The sequence below is a fragment of the Ipomoea triloba genome, chromosome 9, assembly GCF_003576645.1.
Source record: "Ipomoea triloba cultivar NCNSP0323 chromosome 9, ASM357664v1".
Lineage (NCBI taxonomy): Eukaryota > Viridiplantae > Streptophyta > Magnoliopsida > Solanales > Convolvulaceae > Ipomoea > Ipomoea triloba.
The window spans coordinates 6498034-6516838 of NC_044924.1; the positions used below are offsets into that span (position 1 = coordinate 6498034).

The 18805-nt window shown below is 35.0% G+C and overlaps 2 protein-coding genes across 5 annotated transcripts; both read right to left on the reverse strand.

The window, feature by feature from the left end:
* Window positions 1-1382: 1382 nt before the first annotated feature.
* On the reverse strand, window positions 1383-4312 carry LOC116030488 (probable protein phosphatase 2C 65). The gene is made up of 5 exons (XM_031272745.1): window positions 3684-4312; window positions 3081-3392; window positions 2743-2860; window positions 2419-2642; window positions 1383-1990 (listed from the first exon to the last, which is right to left on the reverse strand). The coding sequence occupies exons 1-5, from the start codon at window positions 3927-3929 to the stop codon at window positions 1670-1672; spliced, it is 1221 nt and encodes a 406-aa protein (XP_031128605.1). The 5' UTR covers window positions 3930-4312; the 3' UTR covers window positions 1383-1669.
* Window positions 4313-4730: 418 nt separating this feature from the next.
* Window positions 4731-12514, reverse strand: LOC116030452 (protein SCAR2). Of its 4 annotated transcripts, none has more exons than XM_031272703.1 (10): window positions 12114-12513; window positions 11196-11359; window positions 10749-10872; window positions 10528-10657; window positions 10333-10394; window positions 5828-10229; window positions 5661-5744; window positions 5494-5577; window positions 5290-5394; window positions 4731-5213 (listed from the first exon to the last, which is right to left on the reverse strand). In XM_031272703.1, exons 1-10 carry the CDS (start codon window positions 12266-12268, stop codon window positions 5166-5168), a joined length of 5358 nt encoding a protein of 1785 aa, XP_031128563.1. In that variant the 5' UTR covers window positions 12269-12513; the 3' UTR covers window positions 4731-5165. The 4 variants fall into 4 exon arrangements, with proteins under 4 accessions (XP_031128563.1, XP_031128562.1, XP_031128564.1 ...); XM_031272702.1 differs by having other exon boundaries at window positions 10333-10397; XM_031272704.1 differs by lacking the exon at window positions 5661-5744 and having other exon boundaries at window positions 10333-10397; window positions 12114-12514.
* Between the last annotated feature and the right edge of the window lie 6291 nt (window positions 12515-18805).

The following is an 18805-nucleotide window of genomic DNA, read 5'->3' on the forward strand; positions in this document are numbered from 1 at the left end:
TTTTTGAAAACACAATTGAATACTTTTAATACTTTAAATAAATTGTTTCATCGAAAATAGAATTACTTTAATTTTTATATGAAATTTTTCGTTTGCTTTTTTAGTGTTTCCGTCTTGGAAAAATGGAAGTGCACAATGATTGCGTGATGGCATGGTAGCAGTGGTAGAGGAAAAGATAGGGAAGTTTGTTACTCTCTTGTGTATATTAATATCTCTCTGTCTAATTTTATGTGTTAACAAGATTTTGATTGAAATTGTTTTTAATTCAATTTGTCATGAATCAAAGACCTTGTGGTTTAGTAACATCCGGTTGCACCTTCACATAGGAGGAGTGAGTTTGAGTTTCAGTGGAGGCGATGGACTTGTAATATTGATAAAATTAATATTATGTATTGTGGTATTTTAAAAATGAACTTATAGTCCTGTAAAAATAAACCTACAGTATTTTGAAAATTAACATTTAATATATTGAAAATGAACATGACAAAACAATCGTATTTTCATTTAAAATATTATAATAAAAATATCAATAGGAGTATCATTTGAAATACCTTAATTAGAATTTTTTAGTGATATTTATTTTATTATTTTTATTTGTAAAAAAAAAAACTTTATTCACCTTACAAGTTCCATGGTATAATAGTCCTTTTAAATAGTAATTTTAGGGGATGAATATGTTTTTGATGAAAAATATTTTACATGAAGTGGAGGAAAATGTTGTTTTTTAGTGTTTGGTTCATGGAATTCATTCCCTCACGTTTGAAGAAAACAGAATGCTTGGTAGGACATGGAATTTTGTTTTCAATGAGGGTTGGGAAGAAAAAATGAGGTGACTTGACAATTTTACCCTTGTTGTTCTTTCTTTCTTCTTCTTCTTCTTTTTTATTTTATTTTTTGTTGTTGTTGTTGTTGTTCTTTCTTTCATTATTATTAATTTTATTGTTTTGTATGTCATATAAGTCATTATACTTATTATTCTTTACAATTTCAAATTCAACCAAACTGGAATCAATATTTCCAGTAACTTTTTCCAACAAACCAAACAATGAAATTCATCTTCCTAGTAATTGATTTTGCATGGAATATCAATTTCATTCCCTTTAAAATATTTTTTGGTTACCAAACAATGAAATTCATCTTCCTTCCACGGAATATCAATTTCATTCCCTTTAAAATATTTTTCGGGAACCAAAGGACCCTTATTGCCTTATCCATTTATGTTGGTAAGTTATGAGTAACTTATATTGATCTACTTCCCATCCTTTATTAGTTAGGGACTAGGGTTATAAAATGGAATTCACTAAACAATACTCTTCCCCATAAATCAATAGTAAGCAACTCCATATATACTACAAATCTATCAACTTTTGAGGGACAGATGATACCATATAAAGAATTCTTGCAAATAGGTAAGGTAACATTATATGATTTAGTCAAGTGGGATCGACTACATTGAAACATAAATACATATGAATCCTCCTTTGAAATTTGAACATTCCCGGCCATTTTCTGCTATGATGTCAAATGTTCAAAGCCTAAATGGGTTAAAAGGTTTCAGCAGTGTGTTGGAGAAGACAAGTGTTTGATGAAATGACAGCCAAATTATACACACAAACAGATATAAACAAGTTGTAGAAAACTGTCTCCACTCAAATCAGCAGCATCGCCACTATGTGGCCGGCGAAATCAGTAGCTCGCTTGCGTCGTCGTCTTTGACCTTGTAGTCGAGAACAGTATCAAGGCCATCGTCAGTTTTGGCGTTGGTTGGGCAGGTGTCATCATCAATGATTTGCGAGGCGGATTTTGTCAGCGCTGAGCTCTGGCGTTTGAAGAACAAGCACACGACTGCGCAATCGTCAATCTTGGAAGACGGGTACCTTGTTTTCCACGCCCGGACCGCACGTTCCACCACCAGCTGCGCCGCCGCGGACCGCTTCTTGGCGGAAGCAACCACCCTGATCACCTCCTCGTTGCTCAGCACATCCCAAACCTAAAACCAAAAGCAAGACATAATTAGATATTTTTAAGTCACTAAAATCGCTCTCAAAATGTGCAGGATAGATCTGATCATACCGGTTCAAATAAAATTGTCTATCGATGTAAGTCAAATTTGTAATATTATGACTATTAAATCAATAATTTGACCAACTTGACTGCAGATGTCCCATGCATGATTAGATTTGGACAGTAATTGAACCCTTTGCCTTCTTGACAAGTGCGTTTGCACTCTTGGCAACTTGCTCTCATAAATGCAGTCAGACTCAAATACAAAAGACCTCTTCTTACTAAAAGTCAAATTTGTAACTTTGTAATTATCAAGTTAATGATCAAATCAGACTAACTTGACTGAGTTATCCCGGGCATGATTAAATTTGGATAGTAACCGTTTACACTCTAGGCAAATACAGGGTGGCATACCCCATCGGTGGCTAAAACGACGAATTCATCTTTGTCTGAGAGCTTTCTGTAATACACTTCCGGGGTGGAGATGAGACCGTAGTCTTTTAAACAGAAATCTCCGAAAGCCCTTGCCATGGCTAGCCCTGGACAGTCTTCATTAGGCATCCACACTCTGAACACACTCGGCTCTTCCTTCATCGCCATTACTCTTCCTTGGCAGCTTGTGATACGTTCCCTTTCACCTACCAGCACGTTAATGGAAACCCTAGCTAAGTCCAAACTTCACTCATAATTTAATTAAAGAAGAAAATGAAATCAAGCTAAATCAATAATCATATATACTTGGAAGGTTAGGTTTCAAATCGACAGAGAGCTGTTCAGGAACAAGTGCACCTTCATCATCTGTTGTGCAGAGTACGGCACGAGAATCCCCTAAGTTCCCAATTATCAAATGTTCACCCTGAAGATCATATCACAGGAAACATTACAAAATTCACAATTGAAAAAAGACTTGATTCTAGATGCACAATGAGATTCGCAGTTCTCACGGGAGGATAGTTTTCATCCCGATCTCTCTTGCGAATTACACAATCAGTTATCACTAAAATGCACACCATCGTAAATACAGAAATCGTGTTTTTAAATGCATAATCAAGCTGGAGAAGGAGATTGGTATGTACCAGTTTAGAGACAGTAATGGAAGTAGTGCCACTGCTGTAGGTCTCAACGGAAGAGTCGCCTTCTAATTCATTATCCATATCTTTAAAGGCCTTGATTATATTGGATTTGGTCTTGATAAATACTGGATGATTCTGAACGTCACCGCCTTGGAGATTATTGTCAGCGCTGCTATCCCAAGAATTATTTCCTTTCAATGACAGCGAAACCTTTGAAGGCAAGACGTCGCGGACGTAACGCGCCACCTTATGGCCGGAGGGTCCATGCCCGTCAAAAACACCACAGAAGTACCAATCTTTCTGCCCTCCGAAGTTCTGAACGTATACAACACCAAAACAAAACAGAGAAACAAATTAAATTATTCAATAATCAGGTAAATTCGCATAGGTAACTCAATTGGTCATCTAGATGGTAGATTGAAGGAAAGGATTTAGGATCAGGTAGCGACAATATGGAATTACTACACCGATCCTTCTTTCAGATAAGATGTTGTTGAGTTATCGTGATTTACTTATTCACAATCATGCCAGGATTTCCCATTTTGGGGGAATATAATGTAGATGAAGAAAGGAGATAAGAGGATGAGAATTTAATTAATTGATTACCTCCCAAACGGTCATGGCGTCTTGATTGATTCCCTTTTTACCTTGTTGAGAAAACATGGAGACATATTTAGAGGATCCATGCAACCTGACGTTTGCCCCAAAAGTTGCTCTTCCCACAATTCCATGATCATCGTCATATTCATATTCATCCTCAACCTCTCGCTGTACTCTGTAATTCGCATTTTCCGCTCTGTATCCATCGTACCTCTCAATCCGAACCCTCTGGCACGTACAACATCCGCCCATTTTCGTTTTCCGATCCGATCCACAACCTTAGCTTCAAATTAAATATGTTTGATCTATCTATCAGGAGATGAATGGCATCTCCCAATTGAATTGAAAGATGGATGGAAAACAGATCGAGAGGGGAATTGGATTGGATTGAAGGATGTAGATAGATGGATCCCGAGATGGAAACTGCGGTGCGGGAGATTGTATGTATGTTTAGATCAGAGAGAAAGCAGCAGCATTTGAGAACAAACACAAGCTAAACAGGCCAAATCATGAATGTCTGTCTCATGAGATGAGGGTGACATTCATGATTTTTGGGATAAACAAAATCCAAAGATCGATTCAAAAGAATATAAACGTCAGTGTGGGTGGAGATTGGAGAAGGGTTCGTTGTTACATTCGTGGTGGTGGATTTAATGATCTTGAAGCATGCAAGTTGACCATATGGCCGATATTTATCTCCACAATAATGCATGGCGAAATGCCATGAGTGCAAGGAAATAAAAGCCTGATCTCCAAATGGCATTTTATCACTAAAAATGATAAATATACTACGTAGTATTAAAAAATAAAATTTCTATCAGATATCTTGTCAAAAATCAAAATTAAAGAACTACAAAGAGATAAATCAAGCCAATAGACCACTTTCACTAAGAGTCGAACTTATAATCACATAATTATAAATTTAAGACTCATAATTATAAATTTAATAGTCTTAAAGAACTATAAAAAGATAAACCAAGCCAATAGAATGTGATTCAATTTCCCATCTTGATTGTCATCCTTGTTGAAAAGGTTCTTGTATAAACTTCAGCATTGAAAATCGATAAAATGACAGAACTTGTTACTCAGCAAATATGCACACTTGCAGTGTTTCACCGATTACAGTGTTTGAGTTTTTTTTTTATATACAAATTGTGTAACCAGAAAACAATTGCAATATATAACCGCTAGTAAATTTACAAAGGAAATGAATAACATCGCGCTTGCACGCTGACCTCATGTGTCATACATCAAATCAAATATATATATATATATATATATTTCCCCGATTAATCTATGGGGAGATAATAAAATATTGGAACCCTAACTTAATACATGCTATAGAGGGGAAAGTAAATATTTTACAGTGGCAGTGTATAGATCTTCAATTCTGGAAAAAAGGATTGAGGCTGCCATCCGAACATGGCAAGATCCGTTGAGAATCCAGGCTGTATGGTTGACGGATTAAATTGCAAAATTTTTCATGAATTAGTCCCAAGAATCCTCGTCGTCCTCTTCATCACTTCCAGCAAAAGCCTATGCAGCATAGACATCAATCAGTAAACTAAATTTATGTACAGGAGAAGATAAAGCATGTGAACACAAGAGAGACCTGGCGAATTGTTTTTGCTTTCTCCAAAATGGCAGCAACTCTCAAATTGGGTTGAGGAACCTGAATATTGGGTCTTGTCACACTTGCAGGCTTCAGATTGAAGGACTGGAAAATTATTTTATAGAAAAGTTCAGTCATCTCAAAGCAAAAGAGGTGAGGATTAAAATTGGAAAGATATCTTATGCAAGGCTTTCCCATTTTTACCTTGTTTCTTATCTGTTCTAATAGCATATCTCTTTCATCTACCTTCTCAACTGGGGGCTTAACTCTATCAGTCACTTTCCTCAGCTGCAAAATGATTCAGATTGTTAGTTAATGTACTTCACTAAACATGCTGATATCAGTACATAAAAAGAACACAGGATGCTTACTTTGCTTTTGTCATGTTCTAATGCCATATCTCTTTCATCCACCTTTTGCACCGGGGGCATAACTCTATCACTCACTTTCCTCAGCTGCAAAATGATCCAGGTTGTTAGTTAATGTACTTCACTAAATATGCTGCTGTTAGTACACAAAAAGAACATAAAATGCTTACTTTGCTTTTGTCATGTGCAGCTACAGCCTCAATTAGAGGACTTCGAGGTCGAGGTAGCTTCATTTTCCTGCTCCCATTCACCATTCCATCTTCCACAGCTGGCCATATAATATCCTCTTCTAAACTAGCCTTGGTCTGCAGAGGCTTTTGAAAGTTCTTCTCCATTGCTAATCGTAAAGCATCATCTATGACCAAATTCTCCTCCAAACGTACAGAGCTCTTCTCACTCTCCAATTCCTTTGAGTTTACCTCAGGTGCTACTTGGTGCTCAGATTGAGTGAATTCTTTGTTAATTGGTATAGTATTATGACTGACCAAATTCTCCTCCAAAATTGTAGGGGCCTTGTCAAGTTTCTGTTCATTCAAGCTTGTCTCAGGTGCTGGTTGGGTCAATTCTTTGTCTGTTGGTATGGTATCATGTGTAACCAAATTCACCTCTGAACTTGAAGAGTCCTCACCAAGCTTCAGCTCCTTCAAGCTCATCTCAGATGCTACTTGATGCTCAGGTTGGATCAATTCCTTGTCTGTGACCAAATTATCCTCCAAACTTGTAGAGCCCTTGTCAATTTTTGCTTCCTCCATGCTTGTTACAAGTGCTACCTGATGTGGGGGTTCACACAATTCTTTGTCTGATGACTGAGAAGCATCCAAGGGACCTGAATCCTCAGGTTTTACGAGTGGTCCCAATCTATTATTTGTTGTCTGATTTCCTTCTGAATTTCTTAAGCCCTTTTCAAGCTCCTGCCTCTTTAAACTTGTATCTTCTGTTGTTTGTTTGACAGGTAGGATAAGTTCTTCAGATGAAGTCCCAAAGGCAGCTGTACATGCTTTATCTACAGGAATTACTTGTGAGGATGAATTGAGAGGCTGCTTTCCAGTTGGAACATTCAAATTTTCTTTGCTATTTTCATCACTAATTCTGTGTGGTGCTTGCAAAGTGAATGAACCATAATGTGCTGCACCATATTCATAAACAAGAGTTGAATCCTCATTTGTCACAGCTGGCAATGGTAAACTTTTTTCCGAAGGTTGAACAGCCTGATCAATCTGAGATGGAAAACTAGGCAATGAACCAGTTCCATTTTGTACCCCATCTCTCTCCTGAACACGCTGAAATTTCCCTATCCTCCACTGAACTGGAGGAAGAGGAGGCAATGGAGGCATTTCCTCAAGATTTATCTGATCTGACCCAGGAAACAGTCCAATGCCATTGTTGCCATGTGGTAAGAGCTTTGACACTGAAGGTTTACATGGAAGGCCATTGAGCATAGTTTTGGAAGAAGCATCAATGAACCCTTCTTGGTGAACATGATCTGGAACTTCTATCTTTTCTAACTTATATAACTGCTCTGAAATGTTTTCATCTTCAACAACCAATTGCTCCTTTTCAATTTGATTGCATGTTAACTTGACATTTTCTTCTAAGCAATCATGGGTTGGCAAAGATGAAGCATCAGCATGGTTGCCCTGTCCTAAAAGCTTTGGCAATGAACATTGAATAGGAACTTCTGCTGTCACGGGTATGGAAGAAAGGTTAACAGATCTTTCAAGCTCAGTGTGATATGATGGTTGTCTCTGTTCCAACTGAGGTAACAGCAGTGTATTTTCTACATTACCATTACCATTACCAACAAGCAATTCCTCCTTATCAAGTTGGTTGTGTGCTATCTCAGCCTTGTGTTCTGCAAATTGAGAGATCAGCAAAGAGGAAGAAGCATCTTTGCATTTGTCCTTCGGCAAAGGTGCTTGGACTGGAATGTTTGACATCACAGATTTGGAAGAAGCTCCAAATAACCCAGCTTGGTCACTTTGACATGAAAGTTCTTGCTCCAGAGGAGGTATCAAACTCAAATTTTTCTCACCATTATCTAGCGGTTCCTCATTATCAAGTTGATCTCTTGGTAATTCAGATTCTTGTTCAGCACATGGATGGCTTTGCAAAGGTGAAGCATCTCCTATGACATCACTCCTTGGGGAAGATGTTTCTTCTACATTTAAAGTACTTTGCTCGAAAGGTAGCTGCATAGAGCTGTTTTTATCAAGATCCAAAGTGACAACTTCAGACTTAAGATGATTATAGCCCGCAATCTCATGCAAATCATACATAACAGTATGGTGGCCAATTTCATTTAATGCACCTGAGTCCTTAGAATCATCTTTAAGGAATAAATTCTCTCTCTGCAACCCATTCAGAGTACAATGCACAGAGCTAGAATTAGAGTCATCTTGCAGCTCTTTAATATCAAGAGAAGAAACAGAAGCAACCCCAGCGCACTCATCCGAGCTACCAAGAGAAGCAGCTGCACCCTCAGCATTTAATCTGTCTGCCTGTGTCACCCTCGCATGTCCTGCAGGTTCCTCACTTGTTGAATCAAGACATGGAGACAGTGAAGAGGTAACCATTTCAATCAAATCTGGACCAGGGACAGATTGAAACTTATCTTCAGTATTTGTCATACTTGGAGCCTCATCAAGATTTGCCTGACTACTCTGTGAATAGGCCACATCTCTAGTATCAAGCGGCACAGTTTGTATGATAGAAGGGTTTGATGGACCAATGTGACCTCCATCTGAATTTGTAGTGCAATTATCTTCAGTATATTCCTCCTCAGACACCAATGTCTCATCAAACTTTACACTGGTATTCTCAATTTCTGAGGCTGAATCAAGAGCCTTATTTTCAGTTTGTACCACAGGCAAGTTCAATGAATCACTGTGATCTTCAGAAACTTTTATGCAATCATCTTCAGCATTTACTTCCTCAGGTGCAACAAGCAAATTATGTTTGACACATTCCTCTTTTGAAGAAGCCTCTAATATATTTGGTAGACAAACTGAAACACCAGAGCTAATATTTTGATCCCCATCATCTAATTCACCAGTTGAGTAGTTAATGGAAGACGAAGAAGGTGAATGGCCATCTTTTCTTGAAGTAGAATGATTGGAGAGATTATCTGAACAGTTAGTATTATCAACTGAATCCAGCACCTCACCATCTATGTTATCCAAAAATTTATTTTCAGTTGACAACAATTCATCTCTCTTTTGATGGGCAAATGGATTAGACGTAGTGTACAAATTCAGATTTTCCAGAGCTGAGTTGTCCCCATTTTGATCATTAGCTGGCAAATCATCTATACTGTCATGAGGAACATCAGAATAATTTGATGAAGTAATATACTTGCCCATACTTAGATCTACAGTATGTATATCATCTAGCAACTGGTTTTCAGCAGACACTATAGGTGGCAAATCATCCCGCATCTGGACTGGAGCATCAGAACATATGGGAGCAAAAACATTCATATGTTGATTTGCTGCAGTTTCTGCAACATCAGCGGAATAATTTTCACCTTCATCAAGAATAGATAACATTTCATTAGCAGTAGGTTTCACCGAAGCATCTTCTTTCATGACTGTTCCAGCCTCGGTGATTCCTGGAACCAGAGCAGAATCTAGAAGACTTGACGTGCTCAATGGTTCCAAGTCATAGCTCTGCCTGAGATGTTCAGCTGCTACAATGGATGTCTCCGAAAAAGCAACCTGCTCTGAAGGCTGGGCTGATGCAACTCCCTCATTATTAGGTTGCAGATCAACTGGAGAATAGCACATCTGAATTTCACGGATCTCATTTATGGTAGTAGTATCACCATCCAAAGGTGCAGTTTCAACAGAAGTGCTAGGAGAACCAGAAGAAAAACTAGACACTTCTTTTTTGGATGTACTATTTGCATCATCAGATAAAGTGGAATTGCTGATTGACTGGGAATCTGAAGAGTGAGATTGAATCTGATCATGATTTGTAGACAAATGCTTTTCTCTGTTCAAAAAATGTGAATGAGTTCTGGCTCTCAACTCAGAGTCTGTATCCAATTCTGAATCCATGCTAGCAACAGCATCCACGTAATTCTCCACTTCGCTGACAATATCATCCGAATGGTAGCCATTTGTGCTATCTTCTCTTTTGTCTTCTCCATCAATTATTTCGTTTTCAGTTGACACTTTATGAAAAGTAGGCACGATAGCAGTTACAGTCTCATTCAGAGCATCATTGGGTTGTTTTATTGCATCACTCTCTTCACTTCGCGGTGGAGATAGAGATGGGGATAGGCTTAACTTTGTGTGTGTGGTCTCTTCATCAGCACTTTTTGCATTTGTTTCAACATAATCAAGACCAATTTCATAAGCACTACTTGCTGGCAGCTTCAAGGGTGATGAATCTACAGAGACCTCGTGAACAACATGCTCTGGGGAAGCAGTCCTCAGAAACTTCTCCATATAGCTTTTCCCAGTTTTTGAGTCAAAAGGAAATCCATTTAGCCTTCTTTTTAATTTCACACGACGTCCAGAGTCATTAGTTCCACTTTCAATACGCTCCTCCTCCAAGAACAACTGATGTAGTCTGTACAAATCACAATGGATATGAGGCAAGTGACAAAATACACATAAAATGTAATAGAAGAATCAACAAAATTTGACATCTATGTAGAACACAAGTGCCTTACTTAGCATGTGAAGTGGGTAAAACCTCAGGGGTTTCTCCATTCCTCCAGCGTGATCCTTTCTTCTGCTAGAATTGAAAATACAAATTATAGATTGTGACAAAGAATTACACCATCCAAATAGTCACTTTCACTTTCTGATGGCTGAACTTGAGTATATCTCCTGTAAGAAATAAGTGGGAAATGAAAATTTATTACCTTAGCTTTGCGAGTTCTCTTTTCTCTCTGAAAATCAGGATTGGTCATTTCAAAGGACGAGGCTGCCTCCTTAAAGAACGAAGGATCTGTATAACGTTTTAGACATGCTCCAGCACCAGCAATATCAAACCTGTCAGAGGTTCAATTTTTGTGTGATTTCTCTTTCCTGAAGAGAGTTTATCATTCAACCAAATTTACTCAAGATGTATAGAAGAACATACTTGTCTAGAAGAAATAAGCGAGGTGGACCCCTGCATTCTTCATACGAGTCCATCACAAATCTAGGCAAATCACCCTGTGTAACCATATTTTGGTCCATACGCAGATTAGGATGCCAATCAGTGCCTGCAAATCATTTACGTTAATTAAAAGTGATCTAAATAAAAGATTATTTACTAGAAAAACCTAAGATTCTCCAAGCCAAACTCACTCAAGATCCTCAACAAGACAACAGACTAAAATATACACTTTAACGAAAATATGTTCTCAGCAGTAATTAAGAACAAATAAAATCATAAGTTTATCTATCAATAGTAAATTGACAAATAATTTACTAACAAGTAATTGACAACAAAATTAGATTGGGACCACCAAAAAACAGGATGAAAAATAACAACCCTCAAAGATAAAAACAAGTTTAACATGGGAAATCAAGGAAATTTTCTAACCAGAATTGTAGAAAAACGAAGAGTGGCTGGTCTGTGAAAGAAATGCCTTCTCAATTGATGGCATTTCTGCCTCAAGTTGCTGCACCCTGATTGTCAGACTATGGCCTCTTGCAGCAGTTGCCATAACTTCTTCATGCAAATCATGGAATATTTCAGCAGCAAACCTTCAATATTCATAACAGCCAAGCAATTAAAGATAAATATCAATAGATCAAAGTTTGGTTCCCCCTTATAGAAGAGAGTAACTTCATGTGCAAGAGATCATTGAGGTGTGTTCTTTCAATAAAAGCCCAATAACAAAATTTGTACGTAGATCATTTTATTCAATTAAAAAGAGAGTTCATCCAGGTTTAGCGCATCATGAAATACACTTAGTTTTAAATTAATACAACAGAAAACTAAACAAATGAGAAGAGATAAGAGTGTTATTTATCATTGGCTCATTCTTAGAGATTCTCCTGCTTATTTGCTTGTTGCACTGTTATACAAACAGATTTAGCTACTAAGCAAAAGCAATTAAGTCCGTACCAAATTTCCTCTAATTATGTCAAGAATTGAATTATCAATGATCACTGATTTCCTAATCCAGTGTATCATACAGGTTTTTCTAATAACCAATTGGACACAATCATAAAGAAATTGCAACCACGAAAGCATAAATACTAAATAGCAACCAAATTTAAATGACAAGTGCCGAGCCTAGCATTGCTATAGCCAGAAATCAAAAGAAGGATGAAAATTCAAATAGATCTTATTCTCACATTTCTGGAAAAAACACACCAACTAAACATCACAATTCTAGAATAATTCCGTCTTTTCAGGGCATTCATTCCTAGAGCACTACAATTCACAACTCAAACACAATTTTATAAGCAAAATAAAAGAAGCATCAGAAGACGAAAGCGATTAGCTACTCACTCGGCGAGGTCACCGAGCTGGCGCAAGACGCCGACAAGTCCAGTCATGGCGACGCCTTCAAGGAGAGCCTCGGGGTCATCTTTGTCCGCGGCTCTGTACAGTTCCGGATCAGCCAAGCTGAACTCATTCCGTATCTGGTACCTACTCAGCGGCATTCTTCAAACTGACAAAAAAAACCCTAATTCCTCACAATTGAGCACCTGCTCTCTTTCCACATTTCCACATTCAACGACTGCAAGCACACGTATATATGTATATATGCTGATTTACATTTATTTACTGTGTATGATTGTATGAAGGAAGCGGAAGAGAGATGGAGGTGAGCGCTTGATAGCTGATGTGAACGTGAATGAACAGAGAGACACAGAGAGAGAAAAGGGTGGTGAGGACAACTGACGATGAGTTGACTAATACAGAGTGCTTTATAAAGATTTTTTTTTTTCTTGAAATAATAAGGGTTTTAAGATATTGCAATCAAATAACGGTGGAATGAATTTATGCCATTAAGACAGCAGTTAATATCGATATAGTTTTTTTTTTTTTTGAACACAATATCGATATAGTTAATACCTACCATCGGTCTCATTTTGTTTCTATATTGATACCTACGAGCGGTCCATTTTATTTTTCTGATTCGAGATTTGACTTAAATTATTTTTAATTCAATTTTTTATAACATTAAATTTAATATTAATATATAACTTTTATATATTTAAAAGATTATATTAAAAGTACTATTAAACATAAAAAAAAATTAAATTTCAAAAATAATTTAAAATTACTAAATAAAATAAGCAATGAAAAAAGATTTGATTTGATTAATAAATAATAAACATATATGATGATTTCAAAAAAAATAAACATATATGACACGCAAAATGAGACAGATGAACTAATATTGTAATAATATAATATTTATAGTTTCTCAACAGTGATTAAGACATCAATTTGACCATTTAATTATTTTTTGTGTAAATTTTAATAATAATGTTATTTTCAACGTAAGTTTGTCATAATAATTTTAATAACGTTGCAAACTTGGTCATGATGTTAGGATTTTGTTAAAAATTATTAGGACCAAATTTGTTAACTTGCTAAGAATTTAAGGACCGAGCATAAATAATGAATAAATGACAGGCCAAATTACACTATGATTATAATTAAGAGGCTAAAATTACTAGTTTTACCGGAGTAATAATTTGCTAAAATCACTCTGTTTTGCTTAGATAGTGAAATTTTATTTGACACATGAAATAGGTAAAATGAGTATTATATGTATTATTAGTGATATGTTATTTTCTCTAATAAATTGTTTTAAAAAATAAATCTCATTAGATCGCCTATTTGAACTATGTTTATTGGACAAATTTGAAAACAACTCAAAATATAAAGCCACATAACAAAAGTTCAATAAACAAAGAGAATGTTATTACTATGAAAATTTTGTACATTATAAAGATAAAAGTTCATATTTATAAGAGGAATAACCACTCAATATCTTTCCTAATGACACTATTAATGAGTTCCAAAATTATAGTTACAATGAACATTAATTAAGACATGTTTTTAGGCTCTAGCTACCTCTATTTGGTCTAATAGCACCTTTGGACACATTCACTGTCTCTTGGTTGCCACACCAATAAACCATTCCACTGACCTAACTTCTTCCACCGATTGGGACTGACCGTCTCTTTTGATAATTCAATTCTACATTTTTACTATCCATAATCATCAAGCACTTTGCCCTGACTCAATTGCACACTAAATATTACTCCGTATAACATAAACACTCAAAATCATCAATGTTTTAGATATATTTTTTTATAAAAGTAATTTAAGTAGCAATCATAAAATTGCAAAACAAACCAATAAGTTTAGCATATAAATTAAGCATTCAAGAACTTGCAGCGGAGTTGCGTGGTTGGCAAAAGTCTTTGATCACAAGTTGAATATGAGCAAGCACAATGATGTCATATTTCATTATTTATAAAATAATTTAGCTATAATTTGTTGCAGTTCAAATATTTATCAATCATATGAAAACTAGTTAAATGAATCGTGTTGAACTAAAACTTTTATATATACCAACACTATTAAAATTATGTAGTTAAAAATACGATTAGAAAATAAATTTTTTAACAAAACCCACATAAAGATTTTAAAAAGAAAAACAAACAAATCCTCAGAATTGAAATGTAGGAAAACTAAGAAAATGGTACAGAGTAATTAGTTAAAAAAGTTAAGTACATTAAAAAAAAAAAAAAAAAAAAAAAAAAACTCTCAATAGCATAGTTTGACTTCCAATCAATTTAAACAGTTAAATTTAACGGGTATTAAAGAAAAAAATTTAAAAGATAAAGAATAAAATTAAAAATTATATGTATGTATAAGAAAGATGGTATAAAATACAAAAAATTACACTAATTCTATTATATTTTTGAATACTACTCACTCTATTATTATAATATAATACTCAAACACAAAGAGTCAATAGTCACCTTCACTTAAGCTCGAATCTTTCCCTTCCACGTGAGAATGTAAATTGGGTACCACTAAATCACAAAGTCTTTAGTAATGTTTTATTATATTATTTAGTAAATATGTTTTGATTAATTAATATTTTAACATATTATTATACGCTTATATTGCCTCGAAACTTGGCTTCACGGGGCACTGACGTGTGAGGCAAACCTTGGATACACGAAGACATCGCACAAGTTGATAAAGACCTTTCGTGATTTTAGGATGTAAGTAACCAAGAATTTCCAATATTGATTTATTTATGGCTCTTTTTTTCTTTTGCCCAAACCCTTCAACCTTCAGAGCATCTGAATTGGCTTTTACCCNCTACCCCCCCCCCAAAAAAAAAAAAGAAGATGAAACCGTTTGGTCGCTTTTGGGATGCTTCTCCACGATGTTCCTCTGTTGTCGGGTGATACTTTTGTTTTTTTAGTCATCTACAGACATTTCAACCTTAATATTTACCACAGATGTACATAGGATCATTAATTTTGCCATTCAGTTAAATGCCAGAAAGCTGAAAATTATTCTCTTTTTACTTGTTCTTAATATTCATTTAGTCACCTTTTTTTTTTTTTTTAAAAAAAAATTTGATTGAAATTATTTACAATTTAAATTTTTAATAATATTTAGTTAAGTAGTAGTACATAATATATTATATTGATACTAAATAAAAGGATCACTTTGAGGTAACTTTTGGCTGACTGTTTCAAATAAAAAAAAACCAATAAATATCTTGCACAAGGAGTCGAATTTATAATATTGTGATTTCAAATTAATTGTCCGACCAACTCATATGAAGTTGTCCATAGAAGTACAAAATATTGACATATATGCCCATTGAAGCACTGGTTTTTAGATATGTATACAATGTATATTATAATGGTCAATTGATTAATAACTAAATACTTGATAATTTATTATTTTAATGGACAGTACAGTATGAAACTAACTCATGAAAAATCCAAGAATCTTATTTAGTTATTACTTAATATAATATTCAGGGAATTGGTAAGTATGAAAAAACAGTTAGAAAATGATGGAGAAAATGACTTTAAACTTACTATAGATTGATAAGGATGTATAATAAGTTATGAAATAAATCAAGTTGTCTTTGCTTGAAAGCTTTGGCACATTGGTTGGGTTGGAAGGTTTCAACACTCTCCACTATCTAAAAAAAGAATATCATCACCAAATCCAAAACCTCAACCACTTGGAAATTTGCACATTTACATCTACCTAGTAAAAGTGTAAAATCAATTTAATTTCTTTTTACTTATCATACAAAATTGTATGAGTAATACTTTTATTTTATTTTATTTTTTCTTATAAAAGATTGAGAATTGAAATTATGGAAATGCTTTATTCCCCTCCTAAGTTCTCTCTCTATTATTTTATCTCATGATGTGGCTTCCATTCATTGGTTGTCATGAATTGGTAACCCACCACTAATTAAAAATAGCATTTAGTTACCACTGTTTCCAAAATGTTGAATTCTCAACCCAACCCGACAGAGCATCTAAATCATGATAATTGAGCTGAACACAAAGGTAATCGTACAAGGAGTCCCATTTACTTTGAAAGGTTGCTCCCATATTGTCGCTGGTGAGACTCGATCCCTGATCATTGTTTCCAAACTTCATCACTGTAACCAACTGAGTTGTCTATGCAGACAATTATATTAGATATTACCATGTCATGAGGGATGGATTGGAGGAAAAAAATGTATGAGGTATCTAGCATTACTCTAAATTTATAGTGATTTATTAATGACACATACTAATGTCACTAGATAATAAAATATGTGTTGAGCTTTTAGCCCAACGGTTAGAGTTAAGCATTCGTATATGATTAAGCTAAGTAATCAGTTTAAGAAAACACACTACTTTTCTTTTAACCGGTTATGGCCTTCCTTAATATTAATTCTGCAATATGATAATTGGATATTTGGATTTCTTTAATTTTGTTATAATAATGGTATGGAAATTAGACTTCATATACCCATTTGAGCGCCAAATTAAGATCTTTATTCATACAATTTGGTAATCTTGTGAATTTTGACTATTGCTAATAAGAGTAAAAACATTATGATGCGAATGATATATCTTGATACATATCACTCCATATTCTCAATTGTTGTACTAAGGTTTTTATTGCGCTGGCATTATAACCACCCGCCACGCATCTATGATGTGTATATTTTTTGTTAGGTTGGCATTATAATGACATACCGCATGTCTATGATGTACTTATTTTGTCTTTTTTACATATGAGTTGGATGGACAAATAAAATTGGACCTTGGTATTAGATTATGTTGCTTGGGCTATTAAATTAAGCCTTTTACTATAATTCCATCAATATATTTTTTATATATGATACTATGTTATCACTATATATTATATTTAATAAAAAAACATATTGATAATAATCAAACTCGTATAATATCAAAATTATGCACTACTCAACCACAACTTTTAAGTCTGTTAATTAATTTTAAAACCGACCATTCGGTTGGGTTTGAGGTTTTCTTCTACTCCATGTGTTTGACGTTGTGAGTGGGGCAAGCATTGATGAAAGCTGGTAACGAAGAGTGTCCCACCAATCATTTGGTATTCAAGCAGATGTTAAATTTGTACCTCATCAGTTTCCTCTCTTTTTGTTCTATTTCCTTTTTAATTTTCAGTGTTACTTCCATGTCCCCAGGTTATCTCATCAACTCATTAACAAACAGGGTCACACAATTATCTTGTATGTCCTAGTACTAGCAAGACAACCATAACAATAATGTATAATGTAAGAACAAGTAAATAACAACAAATCAATAATTAATATAAGCAAAAGCATTGTTGAACCACACGAAGTGAGTGGGATCATAGTTGGGTGGTTGGGTTTGAAATTGATATAAGCAAAAGCATTTTCACGTTATTAATGATATTCACACGGGTAAATAGAGCATCCTATCTTTTTATACATGATATATTGAGTGGTTTGGGTGGTTGACATTTGTGTTTTTATATGGGAGGTGATGGGTTTTAAATTTTGCTTCATATATGCTTCCTTCTTCACCTTATTGCAACAAAAATGGACCCCCACTTGGGCAAGCTAGACTTAGGTGAAATAATCTTGAACTCCTTACGAGTTACAAGTACTTCTCAAGTTATTTATGTAAGTTGGAGCTATTGACGCCCTCATCTAAGATAGGAAAATAAATCTCATAAATACATTTGATTGATTACAAAAACCAATAAGCGATCTCCAAAACATTGAAACGTAACATTTAGATCATTGCCTCTAGTAATAAAGAAAACGCATCCTTAAGTTATGGGTTTAATTGCGCTAGCTGAAGATAGGACGAGGAGCTAAACATATGACTACTTGTCCTTACCCATCACGCATTAAATGGATAACTAGGTAATAAAGAAAACGCATCCTTAAATTATGAGTTTGACTACGCTAGCTGAAGAGGAGGACGAGGTGCTGAACACACAACTACTCGTCCTCACCGATCACGCATTGAATAGATGGCCAGACAAATAGAAGCCTAGACGAACATCTTTAAACTTGAAACTTCGCAACAATTATTCAATCTACTCATATTCACATTGCAATGCACATGCCTCACTTGACAACCCCGCCTCTATTTTGCAATCCTCGAATAGCTTTAAGAAAATGGAGATATGAATCAATTTCATTACCCCTTATCTAATTGTATCAATCCCAACCACTGAATCGTTTTTCATATCAACATGATATTTCAAACGCTATAGAATTTATGAAATCTGTAACCAAAGCACAACTTATTGGGCTTCATTTGAACCTATTTTACCTTATAGCAATGTAACATAGCTGTCCATGACATAACCCAAACCCCAAAGTGTGACCCAACCTAAGCAAGAAAGCCTAGAAGAGTAAGTATCCTACCAATCATTATTGTGTGGACCATGGTTCACATAGCTGTGTGGACCACACTATCAAATAATGTACATTCAATCTAAAAATAATGTACATTGTATTCAGAGAATATACATTATTTGTGTATTGAATATACATTATTTTTATAGTATAAAAATAATGTACATTCAGTACAAAAATAATGTACATTTAGTACATTAAAAATGTACATTTTATTATGGTCCACACAATAATTTGCCTAGTGCTGGGCCAGGCCTCA